Source organism: Epinephelus moara, chromosome 11 (assembly GCF_006386435.1).
Source record: "Epinephelus moara isolate mb chromosome 11, YSFRI_EMoa_1.0, whole genome shotgun sequence".
Classification (NCBI taxonomy): Eukaryota; Metazoa; Chordata; class Actinopteri; order Perciformes; family Serranidae; genus Epinephelus; species Epinephelus moara.
This window is the reverse complement of record NC_065516.1, coordinates 31,052,396-31,075,116: the sequence shown is the minus strand read 5'-3', so window position 1 is coordinate 31,075,116 and position 22,721 is coordinate 31,052,396. Positions and strand designations below refer to the sequence as shown.

General features: G+C 42.9%; 1 protein-coding gene across 2 annotated transcripts in view; it reads left to right on the top strand.

The window, feature by feature from the left end:
• Window positions 1-22,721, top strand: part of mpp7a (MAGUK p55 scaffold protein 7a) — a 179,506-nt gene that overhangs the window by 67,705 nt on the left and 89,080 nt on the right. For both annotated transcript variants that reach the window (XM_050057012.1, XM_050057013.1), the window contains exons 4-5: window positions 4,165-4,242; window positions 13,232-13,312. In XM_050057012.1, coding sequence (XP_049912969.1) covers window positions 4,165-4,242; window positions 13,232-13,312 — 159 coding nt within the window. The remainder of the gene's footprint in view (window positions 1-4,164; window positions 4,243-13,231; window positions 13,313-22,721) is intronic.

The following is a 22,721-nucleotide window of genomic DNA, read 5'->3' as shown; positions in this document are numbered from 1 at the left end:
TAGATTATTTCTTCCCACCATAACTCCTTAATCACTATATTAGCATTGGAAAGATGCTATTGCCTACTTTAGTCTTGAACAGGACTCAGTTTGCTTGGACTTGGTCCTCACTCGGATTTGACTGGACCTCTTTCAAACTTGACTTGGATTCGATTAAACTGATCTTGACTACAAAACAGATGCTGTCATTTTCAATATCTGCTCCATGATGACAGCTGGTTGAATCTAATTTTAGTCGGTGTAAACTCTCAATTAGCAGGATTAGCCAGTTGTACCCTCAACAGACTGATGGAGAATGGTAATGTCATCTGCAGGATTGTTCATGAACCACAACACAATGTCCAGGACCTGTTGCCATCATACCAGGGCGAAAGCCAACACTTCATTAACTGACTTACTGTAACACAAGAAAAAGCTTCGGCTCCTTGAGTAAACATATCATTTCACATCTATTCCAGTTGCAGCCCTGCACGTCTGTCTGTAATCCCCTTCCCGTCTCCCTGACTTGGTCTAGTCTACCAGGCCATGGTGCCTTGACAAGGTGTTCTGGATCAGACCAAGAGATCGGACCCGGGTGGATTAACAGAGGCCTGATACTGGATCCGCTCCGGTGGGTAGATATAGAAACAGGAGTAGGAGAAAGATCGTCAACCCCAACCGGTCCGACCTGAAGTTTTCTGGGCAGTGGACATTAACCAGAGGCCTTGAGCCTCTTTGCAAGACTCAGAAACAGAAACACTATCCAGCCCTGTGATCTCCAGACCTCTCTTTCTCCTTCCATCAGCACACCTCTCCATCTATCAACTTTCCCTCTTTTGCACGCTTGTTCCCTCTTTCTGTGCCAGACGTTGCTTGCTGTAGTGTGTCTGGATTAGTGTTTGTATGGCTTTTTTCCTTAGTTATACATCCACGTTGACAATCACGGCTTGAGGCGGTCATTGTTCTTCTTGCTGTTGCACTTTGATCTTGAAGAGAACATAAATACAGTCTGACTTACTGAATTTTATTGCGAAAGGTTTCTTGAAAGGTCTCCAAGGTAACTGACCCTTAACCTTAACAGTGATCCTCAGCAGTGGTTGGAGCTCTCGTCTGAGGAAGACGAAGATGGATGTGATGTTTTTGTTCCAGTCCATCCTTGTTGGAATTTTTTCATATCAATTCTTACCCGTGTTAGTGTTTTTCTTCACATTTTTTTTCTCCTCATGTGTTGCTGTGTATTTTAAGCCCGCGGGGTATTTCTGGAAGCAAACACAACTTAGCCCGAGGCCTCTGTGGAGACAGGACACACACTGCTCCTTTTTGTAGCATGTTTTTTTCTTAAGCTTTCAGTGAAGGTGCACATTCATTCATCTTTTCTCAGCGTCTACTTCAGGGAGCTTTCCTCCCTGAGTTTCGAGCATTTTGATCCCGACTCTTCTTCCTTATTTTACATAAAAGTAGCACTACATTTCTCATCGGAGAAGCTTCAGAATCCCAGTCTTTGATTCAGCTGTGTGTCCAGGAGTCGCACTCTGGTTTGAGCTAAGCCCTCCTTGGCTGTAGCACACTGTCTCTCACTGTTTTTTTTTTTCTTTTAATTCCACCAGGCCACTTCTCTCGTTTGCCAGGAGCACTGTAGCCTCACCAAAGGGACAGAGAATGCGCTATGCAAAAAGCGGGGTAATGACTTTAAAATACATTACTGCGTCATGGACAGGCACTTGGAAAGTGTCCTGAACTGTAAATAAAAGCATTTCAATCTCGCGTTTGCTCAGTGAGCAGAGGAGAAATTCCACAGTAACTAAGTAAGTCGAGGTGGTGGAGCAACAACTACCTAAGCAGATGTCACTAGGACTGTGGTATGTTGGATCGCTGAAGACACTGGCAACCTCTCTCATTTATTTCATCTGTTTTCTTACAAAGATGATGAGGACAGATGAAGTAACCGGAGCTGCCTGCCTGGCTTTTTACGGCCCTCTTTTTGTAGAAGAACAGACAGAGGAGTCGGAGCACTGGGTGGAGTTGTTGGGACTTCATGAACAGTAGAGAAGTAACCGTTCAAATATGACGTGGCTATGTGAAATTAAACAGATGAGGATAAAAAATTTCCAGGAATTGCCCTTGAGTGGCTGTCTTAAATATGATGCCATGAAACATGGAACACACTGACAGCAGTTCAACTCAGTACCACTTAAAGAGTGGAGTATACTCAGGCGTATGTCAGCTGCACTCCGAGCTTGTACTGTAAGTTCTATCTCTGTCCCCGGCCTTATCGCCGCTCTCGTGCAAGTTCCTGCGTCTCTCCAGGTCATTCCAAAACCTTCTGTATTGCTTGCTCTTTCCGCTACCATTTATCTAACTTCACATCCCTTCTGGGGTCCTCAAGTCCCAGCTTTGTGCGCTCTACAGCTGAGCTGAGCAACCATCTGCCTCCCACGGGCCTTCGACAGATTACCTCCACGACGCGCCTAATGCACCATGTTTTATAGCCGAATAATGTCGGCTTTACACAGGGATTTGAACCTCTAAGCTGACCTTGAAACATGGCTGCTCGGCTGGCTGAGACACAGTCCTCACGGGTCATGATTTATCACAGGAGACTGCGTGGATAAGTCGAGCTGAAATGGCTCCACCTGTTAGAGGCCAACAGTTGAGCTGGAGTTTTTAAGGTTAGAGAGGGGTGTACATACGCAATGACATTTAACACATAGTTGTGCTCCATTTTTGTCACCAGAAAGTGCCTTTGGAATGCTGACATGGCGTATTGATACTGTTGTGAATGACATCATGGAAGCTGGTGGCTATCAAAGACAGATGACAACTTGAAAACGTTCAAATAAACCTATCTACACATCTTTTTGCTAATCAGACCTTCCCCAAAATTTCTAGCCCAAAGCCAAAGTACTGAAAAAGATTTCCAATGGGAATGCCATCAGAGAGGACAGATCGCCTTGTGTGATTGTGTCATCGAACAGTATCCACAGAGCTGCTACTGTGGAGTGCCGTCTAGTTAAAATGGTTTGTGTGGTGGGGAGGAAATATTATGTCTAACAATCCAAAAACAGATGTTTTAATTGCGCACAGCATCTGTAGCTGCTCACAAAGTGACAGCAAACAAACTGCTTCTCTTGTCACTCTCTGTCCTGCTGAGTGGTTCTCTGTCGCAAATTGACACAGCTCCATCTGCATGTGTGTGTGTTTGCACCAACATGTGTGGATTTGGCCACCGAGTTGGCCCGGGAGCTTCTCTGTCACTCTCTCCAGCCAGAGGGCCTTCTGTTCCACCATCGTACTGGAATGCTTTGTGGGACATCCAGCTGGAGGCTCCAGGACCGGGGCCCAGCTATCAGTCAGCCCCGTGGCCCAGCTCCCCTTCACCATGCTGGGCTGAGAAGAGGCTCAAGAGTGGCTGTCTGTTTTCTGATGGGACCTGACAGCAGCCTGTAGGCTGTCAACACATTCTCACACAGCTGCTCTTAAAACGCAAATGGGATTGCTGTAGTGTTTTGTGTTAATGCGTGTGTGTGCACGCGTGTGTGTGTGCGTAGGCCGGAGCACAAGCGTGTGGCCGTGTGTATAAATTATTCCATCTCTGCTCCACATATCAGTTTTTGAGTGATGAAGTGTTTTTGTGTGTGTAAATGAGTAAACGTTAACACACGAGTCAGGCGTACTTTCCATTTTAGTAAGTCTCCAGAGATACAGCTTTGTCTCTCAACATTGTGCAGTTGCAGTGTTGAGGTTGATAAGGAAATGTTTAGCCAATTTAACCAGACTGTTGAAATGATTTGGAAATCCTCACCGGGCCACTAGGGCATATCAAATGCATGGTGGAAAAACAGGATTGTTTGTACAGTGGCTGAGCGAGCTGAAATACTTAGAAGCACTCTGTTGTGCTCAGTCGAGGGTGTGTGAAAGAGTTGTGTTTGTGTACTTCTGGTGAGATTTCTTGCCGTTTTGATGTACTGTGAGTGTGCATGAGTAGAACACGGTGAGGATGGAGGCTGTACATGTTTTCATACATGTGTGCTTGTAGCAGTGCACATGGGTTTGTGTGTGTGCATACTTTGCTCACACGTGTGTGTGTTTGCTCAGAGAGGCCTCGCTGTGGCCTCTGCGGCCCAACACTGACCTCCTTCCTCTCTCTCTCTTTCGCTTACTGATGAACACAATCTGTCCTTTCAGATCCACGAACAGCTGCAGCACTACGAACAGAGCAAACCCGTCCCCGTCCTGGACAGCGCCGCAGCTCTGGCCAATGAAGTAAGTTCTTTTTTTTGGAAGGAAGGCTTCCCTTTACTTAGTTGCATGCTGATGGGTGACAAATGAAAGAAAGACACAATATAAGGTGTCTCAGTGAGGTGACGAGCCAACGTGATCCCCCAAAAGGTTCTTACAGAAATATCTGCAAGTATTCACTTAGGATGAGATGTGGAGACTGTGAAGGCCACAACGTATGATTCACATCATCTTCAGACTCATATAACAAAGGGATGGGTATCAAGACTTGTCAGTGCCAAAGTGTTGATAAGCTCCCGGACAAAAAATGCTGCTATTAGTATTAATGTGACGTTAATTAATTCTAACATAACCAGCATTTCAAATTATCAAGTGTCCCCTTCAGATGACAAAGCTGCTGTCGCAGGCAATTACATTTGACATTGTATAACCGTGTGTTTACATTCTGTGCTCTCCAGTCGTGGCTTACAGGGCAAAACATTCAAGTGTGGGCTCGCTTTACTAAATATAATCAAAATGCAGCTGAAGGCAATTTATAATGTAAAAAAGTAGCTGCATGTAAAGAGGTAGCAACAGCAACCCCATGACACAACTACAAATACAACATTCTGTTAATCTGAAGCAGTGCAGTGTGTTTAACTGCTTCAGCAGAGACATACGTCCTCAGTGCAGCCTCCAAGTTCCCATACTGATGGGATTTCTCAAAATAAAAATGTGACTGTCTCGACCTCGTCACGTCAGGGTAACACTTGCTTTCGTTATAAATAAGTCAGTAGTCATTAACTAAGTACATAGTTAGCATCAGTTTTAAGCACTTCTAATATATGTCCCTACATAAGCTGTCAAGAGTTTTTTTTTTCTTCCTTAGCAGCAGTTTGTTGAGTTTGAGTCACAGAATGGAGAATTAATTAGTCAATCAGCTTGTGGTCAGATAAACAACACCAAAACGAGAGCCCTGCTGTTCTAAGAAATAGAGTGTTATATTTCTATATGAATTAAGAAATGGTCAAGTTTCAGTTTCACAGAGTTTGCTCTGCTGCTCTGAGAGTGTGGTGCTCTGAATATCGAAATGGTATATATATTTGGCAGTGCTCCAAATGAAGAGTCCAGCTGCAATATGTTTCAGCAAGTGCTGATATTGTGGCAGTCCGCCACAAATAAATGAAACAGTTTTCGTTATTACAGATTAGTTTTTGCTCCAAGTGATGGAGAATAATATCAGCAAGAGTGTATCAATATCAATGAGATCCCAACGATAACCATCCCTGATCAGTCTATTCTGGGAGTGCTCTTGTCCATTAGAAAGGACTCTGCATTTGTTATGTTTCTTTAACTCATTTATCCAGGTTTTCCTTTCATTTGTCACCATTTGTCATTTCATTTGTCACCCACTTACACACATCATGTCTTTATGTCTTGCATGGTCTGTCCTGCTGTTTGTGTTTGAAAACCCAAGCAAACATGATTTACATATATGTAAATTCAGAGAGACTCGGTATAAAAAGGCAGATTGTCTTGTTCTGCAGATTGAACACAAATAGAGTGCCTCTTTACCACATGCCTGTAACACACACTCACACAGTCACACATGCATACACTCATCACCCTTCCTGGTAGTGTGCTGTAGCCTTTGCGATGCTTGTCCTCTTTCACCTCTCACCCTGCAGTGACCTAAGAACCGTCCCCTTCTCAGCGTGTTTTTCTAGACTCACTTTTACAATAACACTACACTGTCCCTCCTCTACACCCACCACCTACCCTGCCGCCCACTCATTGCCCAAACATCTAGCCATACACCACGAAATCGAAAATCCAGTTCTGCGAGGACAGACCAATAATTTTCCTCGGGCAGAAACCGGATGGAAAGGCCACTCAATCAGAGCAGAACTGAAGATGGATGGGCACGCATGACAGTGGCAGACAGATAACTGTGGAGTTGCATCGTATAAACAGAAGTCAGGGGAGAACACGGATGTAGTGAGAGGAAACATCACCCATGGCATGCAGTCTTTTGTCATTAGTTAACCTGTTAATGAGAAGTCATCACACAGACAATAATAGTACCAGCAGCACCACTGGTGATTATTTTCTTCCACAGGCTCTGCTGCTCTCGTCAAGCTGTGAAAGATATTTAGTCTGATTTATAGAGTAAATGTCCAGTGTCCTGACATTTGTTACCGTATTGTTCATCTGCAATATTTATCGAAAGCCACGTGTGCACACAAGCACGCAAGCACCCCGCTCACATCCGCATGTGTGCACACACACGAACACACACACACCTGTGTAAACCCAAGAACCAGCCTGGCACAGTGAACGGAGACCTTTTACTGGTGTGCGGTTTTGTTTGAAATCCCCAGCTCTGTTTATTGTAATCAAAGTGCCTCCGACTATTCCACCCCTTCTAAAGAGCCCGCAGCCATACATCATCCTAATTAGTACCGAGTCAAGGGAAAGACGAGAGAAAGAGGGGCTGAAGTTTGTACAGTCGGTTGGGGTAAAGACCGGGGAGGAGAGACTCCAGAGTGTCCTGAGACTGTCACGAAAAGAAAGGCCGTCTTGTGGTTCAGAGTGGTTTTCCTGACCTTACAGGCCATAAGTGTCAGCGGAGGAGCCAGAACGTTCCATCCTGGACGGTTCGCACACGCCAACACAGATGACGGGAGTCCCAAACCACCTAGGTCCCTTAACCAAACCAGGATGGCGCAGCTTGAGTCTTCAGGCACCATATTCTCAAATAGACGTTTTATTGCTTCTTTTTGTGTGTTTGTCCTACCCTGCTGTTAGCCCTGGCAAAGGACACCGCTAACCAGATAACACCAGAACAAGAATTACACCAGATTCAAGCAGCCTGCAGAGTGTGAAGGATCACCTCTGTTTCTCTTTGCTCTGCCTCCCCAGGTTGTGGCAGGAGGCTACAGACTGTTCAAGAGACCCCCAGCTATCAGACTCCATCTCCCCTCCCCCTTACAGATTTTATTTCTCATTCTTTTTGTCAAATTACAGACTTTCAAATTTATGCTTCCTGGTAAATGCCCCGCAAAGCGTCTCCTCGGGATTATCAGGTATCGAAATAAATCCCAGAGATGGTGTATCAAAGCATCTCACAGCACACCGCAATCCTGAGTCCCCCTTCATGGGCTGGTCAGAAAAAAAAGAAAAACTCCCAACCCGGAGCGTTGCAGTGTATTTTTAAAGCGGATTGTTTTTCACCCGTGTCACCGCTCCAAATGAACGCTATTGAAGTGGTGGCTGAGGGCTGAAGTGCAACGGGAGAGATCTACAGTTAGATGAAATTCATTTCGGGCTTGGGTTTCGGGTAATGGAGGCTTAATTTATTGCCTAACATAAAATGACACTTCAACCCCCGTCTGCCCCCGGCTGCAGTGTCTAGCACACACAGCAGGTGACTGCCACTGCTCAAACAAACGAGCACCGGCTGAAACACGATCGATACCGGGCCCAGGGAATAGGCGGTGTATTACATACATATAAAGACATGTCGGTGGGTGACTGCATACACACTTTTATGGATGTACATACACACACAGTTTCTCTCCAGCCCTCATTAAGACTGAAATAGAAGCACTCTTGCTTCGTTGTGGAATGTAAAATACCACATTACATTAATCAAAAGGGGCAAATCAGCCTCACACGAGAGCCAACTCCATGTACGCTCCAGTCTGTCCATCCCATCAGTCTCTATCAGTCCTGTCGAAAAGCTACACACACGGCGCTGAATGCCAGCCCCTCGTTCCAGATCAGTGTCCATCTCCTGAACTGAGACTGTATGTCCTGGTGGCCGACTCGTATCCTCCTCCACTCAAAGCCTCCTTTTCCTCCTCTGGCCGAGTTCCCAACGTCTTCATCTCACCCAAATACTGCTGTTACTGAGGAAGACCACTGGGTGCCATCAGAGGGCACTGGTCTACAGTCCAGATGTACAGCCAGTGATGAGACAGAGACAGACAGACAGAAAAGCGGGCTTAATTTATGTCAGTTTTCACAGCTAATTAAGGCTTTAAAGCTTTCTCCTTCCTTTACAGCTTTTATTTCTCATTGTTGAACTTAATTTTCTTGTCCATCACACTGTTATCCTCTTATTCAAAGAGAGGCTCTGCTTTCCATACATACAACTTTTGAGTTTATGCGTGACAAAGCTCAAGCTGTATATAAGCACGCCTGCAAGTCATTATTGTTATTTAAACTACAAGTTCAGCAAAGGCATCTTAAATAGTTCCAGTGATACACTGTACAGATTGCAAGAATGACCCCATTACAAATACATTTGGATTGAAGTCACTTCTTTTTCAGATAGAAATTTGATTATTTGCATGAGAGAAATTCATCTATTCATTATTTCCTTTTCAATTTCATTTCTCTAAGAGTGTGAAGGCCAGTATGTCGACCGTGACACTTTAAAACTTTTATTGAAAGCTATAAAATATAATAATAGGAAAACATCTTTGTGCACGACTGTGTAAAATCTAATCAAAATGCTGTATGAGAATGAAACCAGGTTAAAAACGTACTTTAGTCGATGGGTGTATTATTGATCAGTTGCACAATAAATCAAGCCAAAGCGCATTTTATCCACCGTACGAAACGGATGGCTGAGGTCAGATTTCTCTAAATTAAAGGTTAGTAGTTTTAATATGTCTTAATAAAAGCACTTTGAAATAAGGTCAGCGTGATATATTGGCAGCTATAAATCAAAGCAGTGAGCCCTGAGCTGCTCGGGGTCAGGGGAGAGCTATAAACTGACATGCTGGGATCAAACTTATCTAAACACTGCAGTGCCTGCCATGACATTTTACAAATGAAATAAACAGTCTCAAAGGAGACCGGCATCTTTTTTTTTCTTTGCCCCCTCCCTCGTTCTCTGCGAAGGTCTGAGGATGGAAAATATGACTCCAACATAGGAGCATGAAGGTAGAGAGCAGAGCGTGTTGTCAAACATGTCCCATCTGTCCTGCGTGCTGAGTTATGGGACAAGGTGCTTTAATAGGACAATATGAGGGACTGGAAATTTACAGTTCTCTGTCTTTCGTTGTCTGCCTCCCTCGCTGTAAACAGCTTGGCGATGAGATGATGGATGACGACGTATCGGAGCGAGAGATTTTCCCTCACTAAAGACCCTGACCCCCGACTCCCCTCCATCTCCACCTCTCTCCTCCTCCGTGTTATCTTCTCCCCTCTGATCATGTGAGAAGATATCTCTTTGTTTGGGGTCTTTATCTCCACTTCTTCCCTGTCACATTTTGTTTTTCCTCACACTTCCTCCATCTCCCTCCGACCTCTCAGATGCTATTATTCTGTATATTTGAGAAAGTGAAGTAATGCAGGGTTGACTGAGGTTCAGTCAGAGTAACCTTGACCACTGTGACTATTCATTAGCGCAGTCTCTCTCCCTCGGGGGGTCAAAGCTAATGGAAATAATGAAAAGACACCCCCCACCACCACCACCACCAGGCGAAAGCACATGTTCCCGTCCAGGGGTAAAGTGACATAGCATCCTCCCTAACCCCAGTCTAACCCTCGGCCCCCTGCCTTTACCTCTGCCTCACCTCTGTTACTTTACTCCCGCACCGCAGGGGTCGTTAGTCAAACAAACTGTAGGTTTTCCCAACCTCTGTCATCGTCTGCCTTAAAGGAGCACGCTGCGTTTTAGAGAAATTTCCCTGTTCAACTTATCTGTTAGGTGACGACAGCAGAGGCACCGAAATGATCCATGTGTCTCTTCACGCTTCTTTGCGGCACTGCTTCATGCTGACACTTTTACCACACACAATCTGTGCTGAAGGGTTAATCGCTACGTAACAGGTATAGTCAAAGAACTGAGCATTTTGTTTCCGTTTGTTTTTGTTTTTTAACTTAACATTTTATTAAAGGGAATATTTTGAATTAGGGGTATAAGAATGAATCCATATGCTTGGGTATTTTAATATTATTTTTATTTGTATTACTCTCAAAAACACTATAGATTTTAATTGTTTAATTTGTACTAATAGAGCTAAATGTTAATTCCTTTGCCCAGATAGCGCAGAAACTAGTGCTATGATGTTGAACGATGATGTTAAATTTAAATTTTTATGCATATGGTGATGTGTTGGTGTGGGAGGTGACAGTAAAATTTGATTTTAAAAAATGTCATCTTGCCTACAGTATCACAATATATTAAATCATAACCCCTGTATCATTTAACGTATTGTATCGCCAGATTCTTGCCAATATACATCCCTGATTTCAAGTGACCAGCCACATTTTCATCCACTGTGAGGTGATTTGTAGCGACAACTGACCTGTTCATTCATCTCCCAACTGTTATTATTTATTCTTTTATTCAAGTCTTTCTTTAGTTAATACACCAACTACTATTTATATGTGAATCTCAAAATCACATATCATCATCATCATCATCATCTCAGAGGTAGAGCGGGTCGTCCACCAATCGGAAGATCAGCGGTTCGATCCCCAGCTCCTTCTCTCTGTTTCTCCTGTCAAGTTTGATCATTGAGCAAGATACTGAAGATACTGTGGGTGTGTTAAAAACTGAGTCGCAGGTGGCACCTTGTATGGTAGTGTCAGCCACCAGTGTATGAATGTGTGTGTGAATGGGTGAATGTGACTCGTAGTGTGAAAAGTGCTTTGAGTGGTCGGATGACTAGAAAAGGTGCTATACAAATGTAGGTCCATATATTGTCTCTGAAGGCTTTACAGTCAGCCCTCTGTCCTGGCGCCCCGGTATGGTTAAGAAAAAGCATCATGGTGGTCCAAAGCAATAATTTTGTCCTCGTGTTTTACGTCAGTATGTATGTATTTTACAAAAACGATTCGAAACCAGACTTTTTGTGACATTATTTACTATCAATAAACATGTAACAAGAGCTCCCTTAAGTTTCATTAGTCTACCAACTATTGTCTTCATTAATTGTTTATTAAAAAATTAAAACCCCTTTCCCACTAGACAAAAAAGCCCACTAACAGCTTTTGTCCTTAAAGGGAAAGGTTATAATTGAATTTAATTATCAGTTCCAGCTCCGATCAGCTCCGATCATCAGTGATTGAAACATGACACCTGCAGTGATGCACTAATTTTTGCCCCTTTTGTGGCGTGATGCAGTGACAGGCCACCATCATTTTTGTCTGTGCCGTCAAAGCAGAGCTGAGAAATCTTTGCAAATTAGTCAGCATGTGGCATTTTCTCTGGCCTCTGTGCTGCTTTCTGCTGTTTACTAACCTGCTTTCCAGCGTGTTTGTTACATCACACATGACATACAAAAAAAACAAAAACATACTTGACCACTGCAGAGCCATGTAGTGAAAAAAGCTCAAGGTCACTGATGTCGTCAGATTACGTCTTTAGTCCGAGCAGCAGCCCAAAATGCAAAGATGTTTATTTTCAATATGTGTATGGCAAGTTACTCAAAAGCTGACCATAACCGATTAACACAATAGTTGTCATTTAACTTTGCGATTAATAATTTCTGCTCTACATTTAATTACTCTTAAAATAATGCTGCTTGAATTCTGAAGTGAAGGCAACGTGCATCAAATCATAATATAAGGACACCACAGATTGCTTTGATGTCTTATTTTTAACATACATGCAGTACAAAATACACACATCATGTTCAGTGCGACCATCTGTTCATGCATGCACACACACAAGAGATGAAACATGACAGTGCACGTGTGTGTAATTCTTGGTATCACTGTTAGCTCTCCCTTCACACCCCAGTCTCCACTGGCCCTCTTTGTGCAGTCGACATCATCCCCTGATCCCAGCTCAGCACAGGCGCGTCTTTGTGTGCGACGGCTCGCCTCTCCCCTCCACGCTCGCACCACGTCCAAGGAGGATCATCCATAAATCAGAGCGCAGACGGAGGAGCGTGGCCTGGGCTTTAGAGGCAGAGTCACTCGTCTCAGAGCTACCAGACATTCATCATGAACGCGGTCCAGCTCGGTCCCACTGCTCAGAGATGCTCTCACAGCTCCCATTGTTTCCAAGAGGAATGGACTGTTTTCTTTTGTTCCTGAGACTTCCATTGAAAAATGATCCAGCTGAATCGTAAATTTAATCAAGAGAAAAATGACAACATGTGCAAAATTCTCGGCCCCATGACAAGGTGTGACCTTGCCTCCTGTTAAGATGCACCTAATTTAGCACAATATCACTTTCTCTGTGTGATGGGCCCCTGTTGGCCGGGGCTGCCTCAAAGTACAAACACAGCCAGTGCCCTTGAGTATACAACTGTGCTTTTTACACATGGTTTTGCAGTAGTTTCCATTACATCTATCTCTGGTAATCTTCATATGTAATAGAATCAGTTTTTAAATATAGACAGTGTTGAAATAAGGCTTTGAAAACAGGACAGTCATCATAAAAAATAATCGGTAACACTTTACTTGAAAGTATCTACATAAGGGTGACATGACACTGTCATAACTATGACATGACACGGTCATGAACTTGTCATAAACATTATGTACATGTCATAAACGTTCATGACTGCTGTCATTAAGTGTCATTCGGTTTTTGTAATGACAAGTTGACATTGTTTGGGTTGTCTTNCCTTATTATGACAACTTGGCAACTTGTCATAAACACAAAAAGAGGTGCATTTCTTGTTAATGTCAAGTTATTATGACAAAGACAACTTCTGGTAATGTCATCCTGGTTAATGTCAAGTTGTCATAATAAGGACATCCCAAACAAATTTAATGTCAAGTTGTCATGACAAAGACAACTTCTGGTAATGTCACTTTGATTAATGTCAACTTGTCATTATAAAAAAACGAATGACACTTAATGACAACAGTCATAAACGTTAATGACATGTACATAATGTTCATGACAGGTTCCGTGTCAAGTCACTCTTATGTAGATACCTTCAAGTGAAGTGTTACCAAATAATCGTCTCTACAGAGGACAGTGGGTTTTTAATTTCTTCACAGCATATTTGATAGTCTTCCCTGATTGTGTGAACATTCTGTGTCTTCTCCTCTTTAGTTGTCTGAGGAGCTGGAAGGAAAATCAGCCAATGGAGAAATCAAAGAGCTTCTCAAACTACTGGCCAGACCCCACGTGAAGGTAAGTTTGGCTCCTGGTCTTTATTACAGCCTTTATTCATTGTATAATCTGCAAATGTAAAAGAGCTACAGGCACTTTATCCTCGTTGTGGAAGACCACAGTGTTATCTTAAAGAAATATCAGACAGTTCTGGCCACCACACACTGAGTCAAACACAAACTTTGGCTCATGTCCTCACTGATGTCATCACATATATAGTGTGTATCGCCATATACACAATGATATGGTGGTTCAATCCAGCCCGTGCTTTTTCTTGTCTCCTTGGCGGCGTCTGCTGGCCTAGTTAGCCAGACACGGACAGCTACAAAATGAATTTACACGTTCTTATTTTCAAATGCATCACTGGCCATACATCAGGCCCCTGCAGGTGTCTCAGCCAGACGGAGCTGCCTGCACGACAGCGGGATAGAAGGGGAGCTGGACGAGCTCCTTTTTTAATGCGCTGTCGTCATGCTTATTTGGGGTCTGCCAGAAACAACAGCTCAGTATGAAGTCCTCTCCCACCACAACACACACACACACACACACTTACAGTACGGTGCATACAAATATTCAATACCTCTCAGTGTCAAGGATTGTGAAAAGATGGGGGGTTCCCCAAAGGATCAGGCTTACATGTCAGATCAGCATGTGGGTTTTTGAATGTCTGCACTAGTGATGTCATGATTAATTTCTATTAAATTAAAACAATACAGCTACACACACACACACACACACACACACACACACACACACACACAGACTTACCACTACAATAGATGTACTGTGACACATAGAAAGGCTTGAGAACGGGGTCATGTATATTTGAGTTCATCACACTTAACCAGCAATCAGCACACACAACCCCACACAGACACGTAGCGGTGGATACACACTCGAAGACTCGCACAGCCACTATCCCGAAGACAAACGGTCGCAATCTATCACAGCCCCGCTCTCCTGCTTTGCTACGTGGGGACGTGGTGATCTCCTTCGTCTCTGTCAACCGAGAAATGAAATGCGCCGGTAAATGATCACCACGCTCGCCATGAGGCATGCCTGTGTCAGAAATCCTGCGTTTATTATTTTAATTGCGCTTACAGCGGAGGTATTTGGCGTGGCATCGGGTCAATCCATCAAAACACAGAGCTTGTGAAAGTCATCGATCAGGAAGCTCGGCGTCTTCGACTGATGAGGTGAGGAGAGGTGACGGCTGGAGATGGAACTGTGGGCCAGGTGCGCACACACACACACACACACACACACAGGCCAATACAATATCCTGCCCTCTCATGTGTGTGGTTAGAGTCATGGATCTAGGATACTTGTAGTATTGTTTAGGGTTGTCATGATACTGTAGTTTAAAACGATACAGCACTAGTATAAAAAAAGATTATACGTGTCATGGGTTTGTCACTGGAAGGAATGCTGTCATAGCCACAGGTTGAGGACCAGTTAATGTCCTTCCCTGTTGTTTCATCTGCGCTGCCTTGAAAAGAAAGTCTGATTGTAGGTCTCTTTCTTTTCTCTTGTTTTGTTTAAATAGCTTCTGCACTTTCAGTACTATCAAATGTTTAACAGAGCTTGGATGGTTTTAAACACGTGGTATCGAAAAAGTATGGAATACTTTTGACAGCATTAGGTAACAGCATAGTGGAGTGTCCTTTCCCCTCTACATTTTCTTGATGCGTGGATTCTGATATTTTCAGAACTGTTGAATAAATCCAATACAAATTTAAGTATTGCCAGTTGGACTTCGATCTAAGTTTCCAGCAGTCCCTGCACTTTCTCTCTTCTGACTTACAGGGTTCCTGCAGGTCCTTAAAAAGTCTTAAAAGGCACTGAATTCATTCATCTAAAAATAAGGCCCTAATTGTTATTAAAGTGTTTTAAATTAATCTTTAAAAGTCTTAAAAATGCTATGACATGGGAAGTAGGATTTCTTTTTTTTTGGAAGTTACGTTGTCAATTTGCCAAATAATACATACCTGCATTTATTAAATAATTTACGCAGATCAGGATAGAGGACCAACACCCTTTATAATTTGTTTCTGGTCAGGATGCTCAGTGCAGAGGATCCACTGTCTGCTGGATAGCTGTCACTGTACCCTGGATGACACGGGAAAGTGCAAATTAAACAAACACTGGCTATTCAATCAAGATTTTGTGGCATAGCTGAAACCAGTAATGCGTAAACTCAGTGCAATGTGAATTAAGGCATTGCAATCCAACATGTAATACATTGAATTTATATAACGCTTTTAAGGATACCCAAAGACGCTTTACAGAGAACAACAACAGCAAAAAATAAAAAATAATAATGCAGAAAGGGTGAAGTACATTGTATTTAAATGTTGTAGACAGTTTTGAAAAGGTGTGATTTGAGGGTTTTTTTGAAGGTGGAGAATGAGGAGGAGTCTCTGATGTGTTTAGGGAGTGAGCTCCAGAGGGTGGGAGCAGCGATGGAAAAGGCCCAGGAGGTTGGCATCAGCACACCTGAGAGTGTGGGAGGGAGTGTGCCAGTGGAGAAGCTCAGACAGGTTGTGGAGAGCTTTGTAAGTGGTGATGAGGAGTTTGAAGTGGATACGCTGGGGGATGAGGAGCCATTGGAGGTTATGAAGGATGGAGGTGATGTGGTCACGGGTGCGGGAGTGTGTGAGAAGACGAGCAGCCGAGTTCTGGAGAGTAAGGAACGCCAAGAAAACTTGCCAACAAACGCCACCTTTTTCCCCCAAAATGTCGTGTTTTTGTCACAATAAACATTTTATGCAAACTTTTCCCTGACCCCAGATGGATGATGTTGATTTTTCAGTTTTTGATATTGTAAAATTGGTCATTCTGAGTAAAATGAAAAGTCTTAAAGTCTTATCGAGTTTAATTTGGCCTTCGTATTTTTATCTTTTCTTAGAAGACATTTCATGACACTTTAGTTTGTTTCATTCTCCTTGTGTTTTAAATGTGTTTAGTTTTATTATACAGCACTTTGTAACTGTGTTTTGAAAGGTGCTACATAAATAAAATGTATTAAGTTATTATTAAAGTCTTAAATCTATCTTGCTGTAAGCTGTAGAAACCATGGTGAAACAGTGGTTGGTAACTCATCAGCAGCGACTGACATGATTAACAACTGCATTAGAGACTCCTCATTTCTGCTTAACTGTTTTCATTTAGCGAGTATAGCAAGTACTGTATATGAGACAGATAATATGTAGATTAAAAAAAACATGTGTTTCCTTGAGTGCTTCTAATGGCATTTGCAAGAATCCATCATCTCTGAACGAAAACAGTCAGTTAGAAGTGAGGAGTCTCTAACGCAGTTGTCAGTTATGTCAGTCACTGCTCATGACAACTGTCGAGATTTAGTGACAGTTTCAGCAAATATGACAAAAAGTCATTTTTATAAAAGTGACCAACTGAAGCTTTAACAGAAGCTATGACCACTGCCGACTCTTCAGCTCCAGAATTGATCTGTTTACTTTGGGTTTTGAGGTCAACTCTGGACCGACCATCCAGCAACTCAACACCTCCTGAAAATCTTGTTTTTGCTGACCTTTAGTGATTTAACCTTTCACCTTTGCTGCAGTGATGTGGGAGTGTTTATCGGTGTGTGTGTCAACAGACTTTCAGCCAGAGAGGCCACTGAAACAGCTTTATTAGACTACATCAGATATATATAGTGTTAATAATGCCACCTCTGCACTGGAACAGAAACTTCTCTCTAGCTTCGTCTTTCTCTGCTCAGCAAAAGCTTCACTCATATTTACTTGTTGTTACTCTTCTTTCTTTTTGCTTTCTCTATTCACTGCTGTCAGTCAGTTCTCCCACCACCTCCGCACGCCGCTCAGCCGACCTGCACTCCGGTGCAGACGGAGGTCAGCCAAACAATTCCACCCTGACAATGGAAAATATTCAGCTACTGCTTCCTTTACTGCCGGCCGATAGCACTGTCAGAAGCACAGAAGCAGCCGAGGCCAAGGGAGGCGACCCGTAGTGCTTTGGTATTTTACCACTGAACTAGAATCGCAACAAAGATTTATTTCAAACATTCCACGGCTGGGAGATGCTACAAAAAAAACGCCGTGTAGATCATACAGGAACAGTATGTGAATCTGTTCATGGAAACATCAAAGTGAACTGGATCTTCTTTTTCTCACCTCACGAGTTACCACACGCTGCAGTGTGTCCGTTTTAGATCTGAAGCGTCACTCCTGGTGTTGTGAGGCTGAGTGATTGACATCTGCATATGTTCACAAACTTGCACACAGTTTCTCTGCCTCTCAACTTCATGACCTCTTACTCTTGGTTCAAGATTTGAGCACCTGGGCCTTAAACACTCCTGCTGCCTCCAGCTGGAACACTCGGCCCACAGTAGATGAGTTCCAGCACCTTGGTTTGGAGGGAGGGCTTTGCCTGTAACACACTTACGTTGGTGTTTTCCTGACATTGTGTCTCAAACCGTAGGCAGCATGTGGACTTGGAGGATAAAGCATTAAAACTTTTCTCTCTCTCTCTGTCTCCATCTGTCCTCCAGGGCACTTGATACCATACCAGCCAGGCCCAGTGTAAATCACAGGGCCGGGGGTGTAAAACACAAGCAGATGGCTGCTGCCTTTGAATGGCGTCTCTGTGCGATAGTAACTGTATCACTCTTAATTATGGCTGAAATGATCCATTCCTAGGGTGGGGATATAAATCAGGCTCTTTAAAACTCCCCTCTCTCTTTCTCTTCCTCGCCTCAAACTTTCTCTTTTACGATTCACACATGAAAAAACAACTTGCGCCCATATTAGCCCCCCTCAGCAAGACTAATATTGACAGTGATGAAAGTGCCAATTATGATGGCCGGCTGTTTCCGCCATCGTGTTTGGAGGTAGGTGTGTGTTTACAGGCTTGGAGAATGTGTTTGACTCGGGGCGGTGCGTGCCGAGGTTCAAGGCTTAGTGAGGATGGGCGTAGGTGAGTGTCAAATCCCAGCTGGCCTACAGCAGCGTCTCCGAGGCAGAACGCACACAGCAGGGTCCTTCCCGCCTGGGCAAAAGCAGTTACCCTGCACCGATCCGGCAGCGCCAGCTGAAAAACGAGTGAGCTGGTGACAGGGCCGGGGGGCTTTAATGAGAGGCCAATGCCAGGAATGTACCAGCAGGTTTATTTAGTCAAGCTCAGTGATCTGTTTTTCTAGGATCCCTATTATGCCTAATGAACACAAACACATGAACCTGAGAAAGGACGGGACGCCTGGAAAACAAGGGTGGCTTTCCTTCATCTTTCTTTCCATCTCTCACTCTCCTTTCCCCTCTGCTGCAGGGCCCATACAAGAATATAACTCTAGATTTGATTAGGCTGCTAATCCACCGACACCGGGGCATAACAAGACCCACTGACTCATATCAACCCAGGAAGAAAGCTTTCATACAGAGACTTCTGTGTGTGTGCGTGTAAAACATTTGTACCTGTGTAGTTGTACTCACATGTCAACGGTCAGCAGCCAGGGCACGTACCATGTGCTATCTATTAGCATACAGCTGTTATTGCTACTTCCTAGAGAGTTTTTACAAGGAATTAGCTGTGGCTCTGTTACGGGTTGTTAGACACGGCCATGGGGGAGAATGTGGTTGTGGGGAGCAATGCCAGATCTGAGGAAGTGCCATCGATGAGAGGACACTCTCAGGTCAGGATATTAGGCCTGATGGATAGAGTTCAGAAGAAACAGCAACTGGCAGGTCAGTGGAGGAAAGGTTGAGGTGAGCATAGGAGGGAAATATATAGTTTTCTTAACTCTGTAATTTTTACTCTGTTTTGTAGTTTTTATTTACGACTGCAACAACCAGGTTAGTTTTTATCTAAAATGAATTGTTCATGTGTTTTCATTTATTAAACACTGAGTTTATAAAACTTCATAATATAGGGGAGGTACACATTTCAATTTCCTGAAGCCCAAGGTCAATATGCTCACATTTAAAATTTGTTTTACCAATAAGTCCGTACGAGTTTGCTGTGATATAAAACAGAGAAAAGCAGCTGGATCCAGGAAATGTTTCATACTTGAATGACATTTTTGTTTAATTCATGACTTGAACATTTTACTGTAAGACGAGTTTGAGTTTAATTTATTTGCACAGTTTAAAATCAGACAAATTACATACAAAATAGCAATGGAAAATGATATCTTGGAACAGTGGCATCCCCTGAGGGGGGCCAGTGGGGCTGAGATGATTGCTGGCCCACCCACGGTAGCTAATAATTAGAGGCCAACATTCACCTGGTCAACGACCTGAAGACGCTGTGTCTAGTTCATTTTTTAAGCTAGCCCAAAGGTAGATATATTCCAAAACTAGACAACCTAGTGTCGCGTTCACACCAGGCACGAATAAAACAATTTGCGCAAGTAAATTGCATCTAAAGTCAATGTAAAGACACGATTAGATGCGAATTCCCGCTGGGCGGCAAGATGGATGCAATGGACACGATGCAAATGCGCGAATAGCGAAATGTGAATTCAGCGAGTAGTGAGATTTCATGTCATGCTTATTTGCAAGAGCTGAAAAATCTGAACTTCATCAACCAATTCGTGCCGTGAAAGCTAATCAGCATTGATATCCTCCAGGGACGTATGACATAGAGGACGTCCCAGCGAAAGTTAATTCATCGATTCGGTGATTTCATGCGTATGTGACGCGAGTCAACACAAAATATTCTAACATTCAAACTTGTTGCGTGTAATGCAACATGAAAATTCGCATCACGTTTGGTGTGAACACAACATAAGACATGTTCTGGTACCAACCATATTGGCCTAGCATGACGGAAACAGGGCTAAATAATGCTCCAAATTTAGGCTAAATTTTGGCAAAGGAACAACTGGCATGATGATTTTCAGCGGGGTCCCTTCAACTCTCAGCTTATCTGGATGAGGCTCTTTGGGTCCCTACGATTATCCCTTAAACTTGACGAAGCTTGTTCCTTGAAGTGTTTTTTTTCCTTACTATCAATGTACCTGTCAAATTAAAGCTGTGTATTTACTAGCCTATTTGAAGAACAAAGGACTGCCTAACACATGTAGACATACATAACACATTAAAACAGGATTGTTGTGTAACTATTACACATCAGATAATTAGTATTATTTACTGAAAAATAATAATCATTGGTATATCAGTATGCAATTCCTTAACTTTCCATACTGACATTATTTTCAACTTAACTAACTTCGCCTATAACAGCATAACATAACAGGATTCCGGAAACTCAGTAATGGCTTATGGTTTCGGTGTGCCATTCCAAGATTTGGGATGTCCTGTATGAAAAAATTCTGGAGGCACCACTGTCCAGGAAAACAAAATGTTAAATCGTTCAGCAAAATTGTTGATTGTCAGTCAACTAATTGATTGGCAAATCGTTTCAGCACGACTAATGCTGCACAGCGTCAGCTAAACACTGTATTTCTGCTTTTCGGGCACCAGGCCTGCATGGGTGTCCCACCCTACTGGGTGTCTGATGGACGTCTGGCTGACCCACATGTTGTCGCGACCCGGATCAGGTGGTGTGACTGACAGTCAGACACCATAAAGACAGCCACAACACCACATGTATCCAACCTCAAACTCAAAATATCTTTCCATTTCCTCGGATTTGCTGCAACGGCACGAGCCCACTTTCACTGAGGGATATTTTCGGAAAAAAACTCAATACGACGACAAATTAAAGCTGTATTTCTCGAACCCCCTGTGGGAGAAAAAACAAGAACAAGACGGTAAAGAAAACAGAAAAAGAGATGGTGGCCACAAAGTCAGAAACATTCTTCTATAAATATTTGCCCTGTTATATTTCATTCAGCTCTGAATGAAGTGCTGCTTCCATTCACTGACTACAGCTGTTGTAAAGTCATGTATGTTCACATGTGGTGCTGAGTCTTGAAACATTAATGATCTCATCACTGCATTGTGGAAACTGCGACCTCTCCCTCTGTGTCTTGACATGGTGCTATGAACACAATATATAGTATGTTATATATCCAGCACAGGTTTGGGATCCCATTCAGTTTGCTTTTATTGTCCTCATCTGCAAACAGTTTTGGTTTCATTCGTTCCAAGAGAATATTTCAATACTATAATGACAGCATCCCCAGACATTCAATACAACACAAAGTGTGTGTTTATGTACGGTGCAGATGAAAGCCAGGAACACATTGTCAGGCCTGTTCTGAGAAAGGAACAAACTGATGCTGGGAACATTTTTGGAAACAAAAATGCATGAAAGATAAAACTGAAGAGGAGCAAAACAAAAAGAAGAGAAAGGATTAATGACATTGAAAGAAGTTTGGACAGCAGGACCAAGAAAACAAGAGAAATTCAGGGAGGAGGATGAGAAAGAGAAAAATATGGATTTAAGTGTGTATTCTTCTGGGAATTTGAGTAAATGTATTTATTTTTTGTCTGGTCTGTCAGCTAGTTTTGAGTTACAGCCTTATTTAAGGTTTGTATCAAGATGAAGTTTTGGGTAAGAGTTGAAATTAGGTCAAGATAAGTTAAATTCCAGTTTTCACAACTTGGATCTGAATTTTGTCACTTTGTCTGAGGCTTCTACTGGTTATGGTAACTTTGTATTCACCAAGTTAACAGTTAAAGTTTGGAAACACAGCAATATCTGCTACGTACAGCGAAGTCCAATGGAACAAAGGACACAAACAGCCAGATGATCTGACTGGTTTCTAACAAGCCAGCAGCTCAGCCACATTATCTTAACCACTTCATTGAGTGAAAAGCTGAAAGTGAGCACGCCTGCATTGTCAGTACTGTCAGTTCACAGCCAGTTGGCACCATGGATCAACTACTGAATGGGCTTACCAGGCACAAGCCCAGGGCCCCCCTGGCCCTCACCTGCACAATATCACCGGTAGAGACATATACCGACCAGGAAGGGAATCAAAATAACCACAGAGAAACATAGAGCAACTACAACAAAACTCAAAATGACCACAAAGAGACACAAAAAGTTCATAGAGAAACATACAATGGCCACAAACGGCTGCAAAACAACTGCTAAGAGACACAAAATGGCTACGATGAGATGCAAAGCAACTACAAAGAGACACAAAATGATCACAAAGAGACATAAAGTGACTACAAATGGATGCAAAACAACTGCAAAGAGACACAAAATGGCTACTGTAAGATGCAAAGCAACTAAAAGGTTAGCCAAATGACCAGAAGAAGACACATAGCAACTACCAAAAGGCAACAAAGACACAAAAAATGAACAAACGGCCAGAAAGAGACACAAAAAGACCACAAAGAAACAAAAAATGATTACAAAGAGACACAAAATGACTACAAAGAGACACAAAATGACTACAAATGGATGTAAACAACTGCAGACATAAATGACTACAATGAGATGTAAAACAACTGCAGAGGCACAAAATGACCACAAA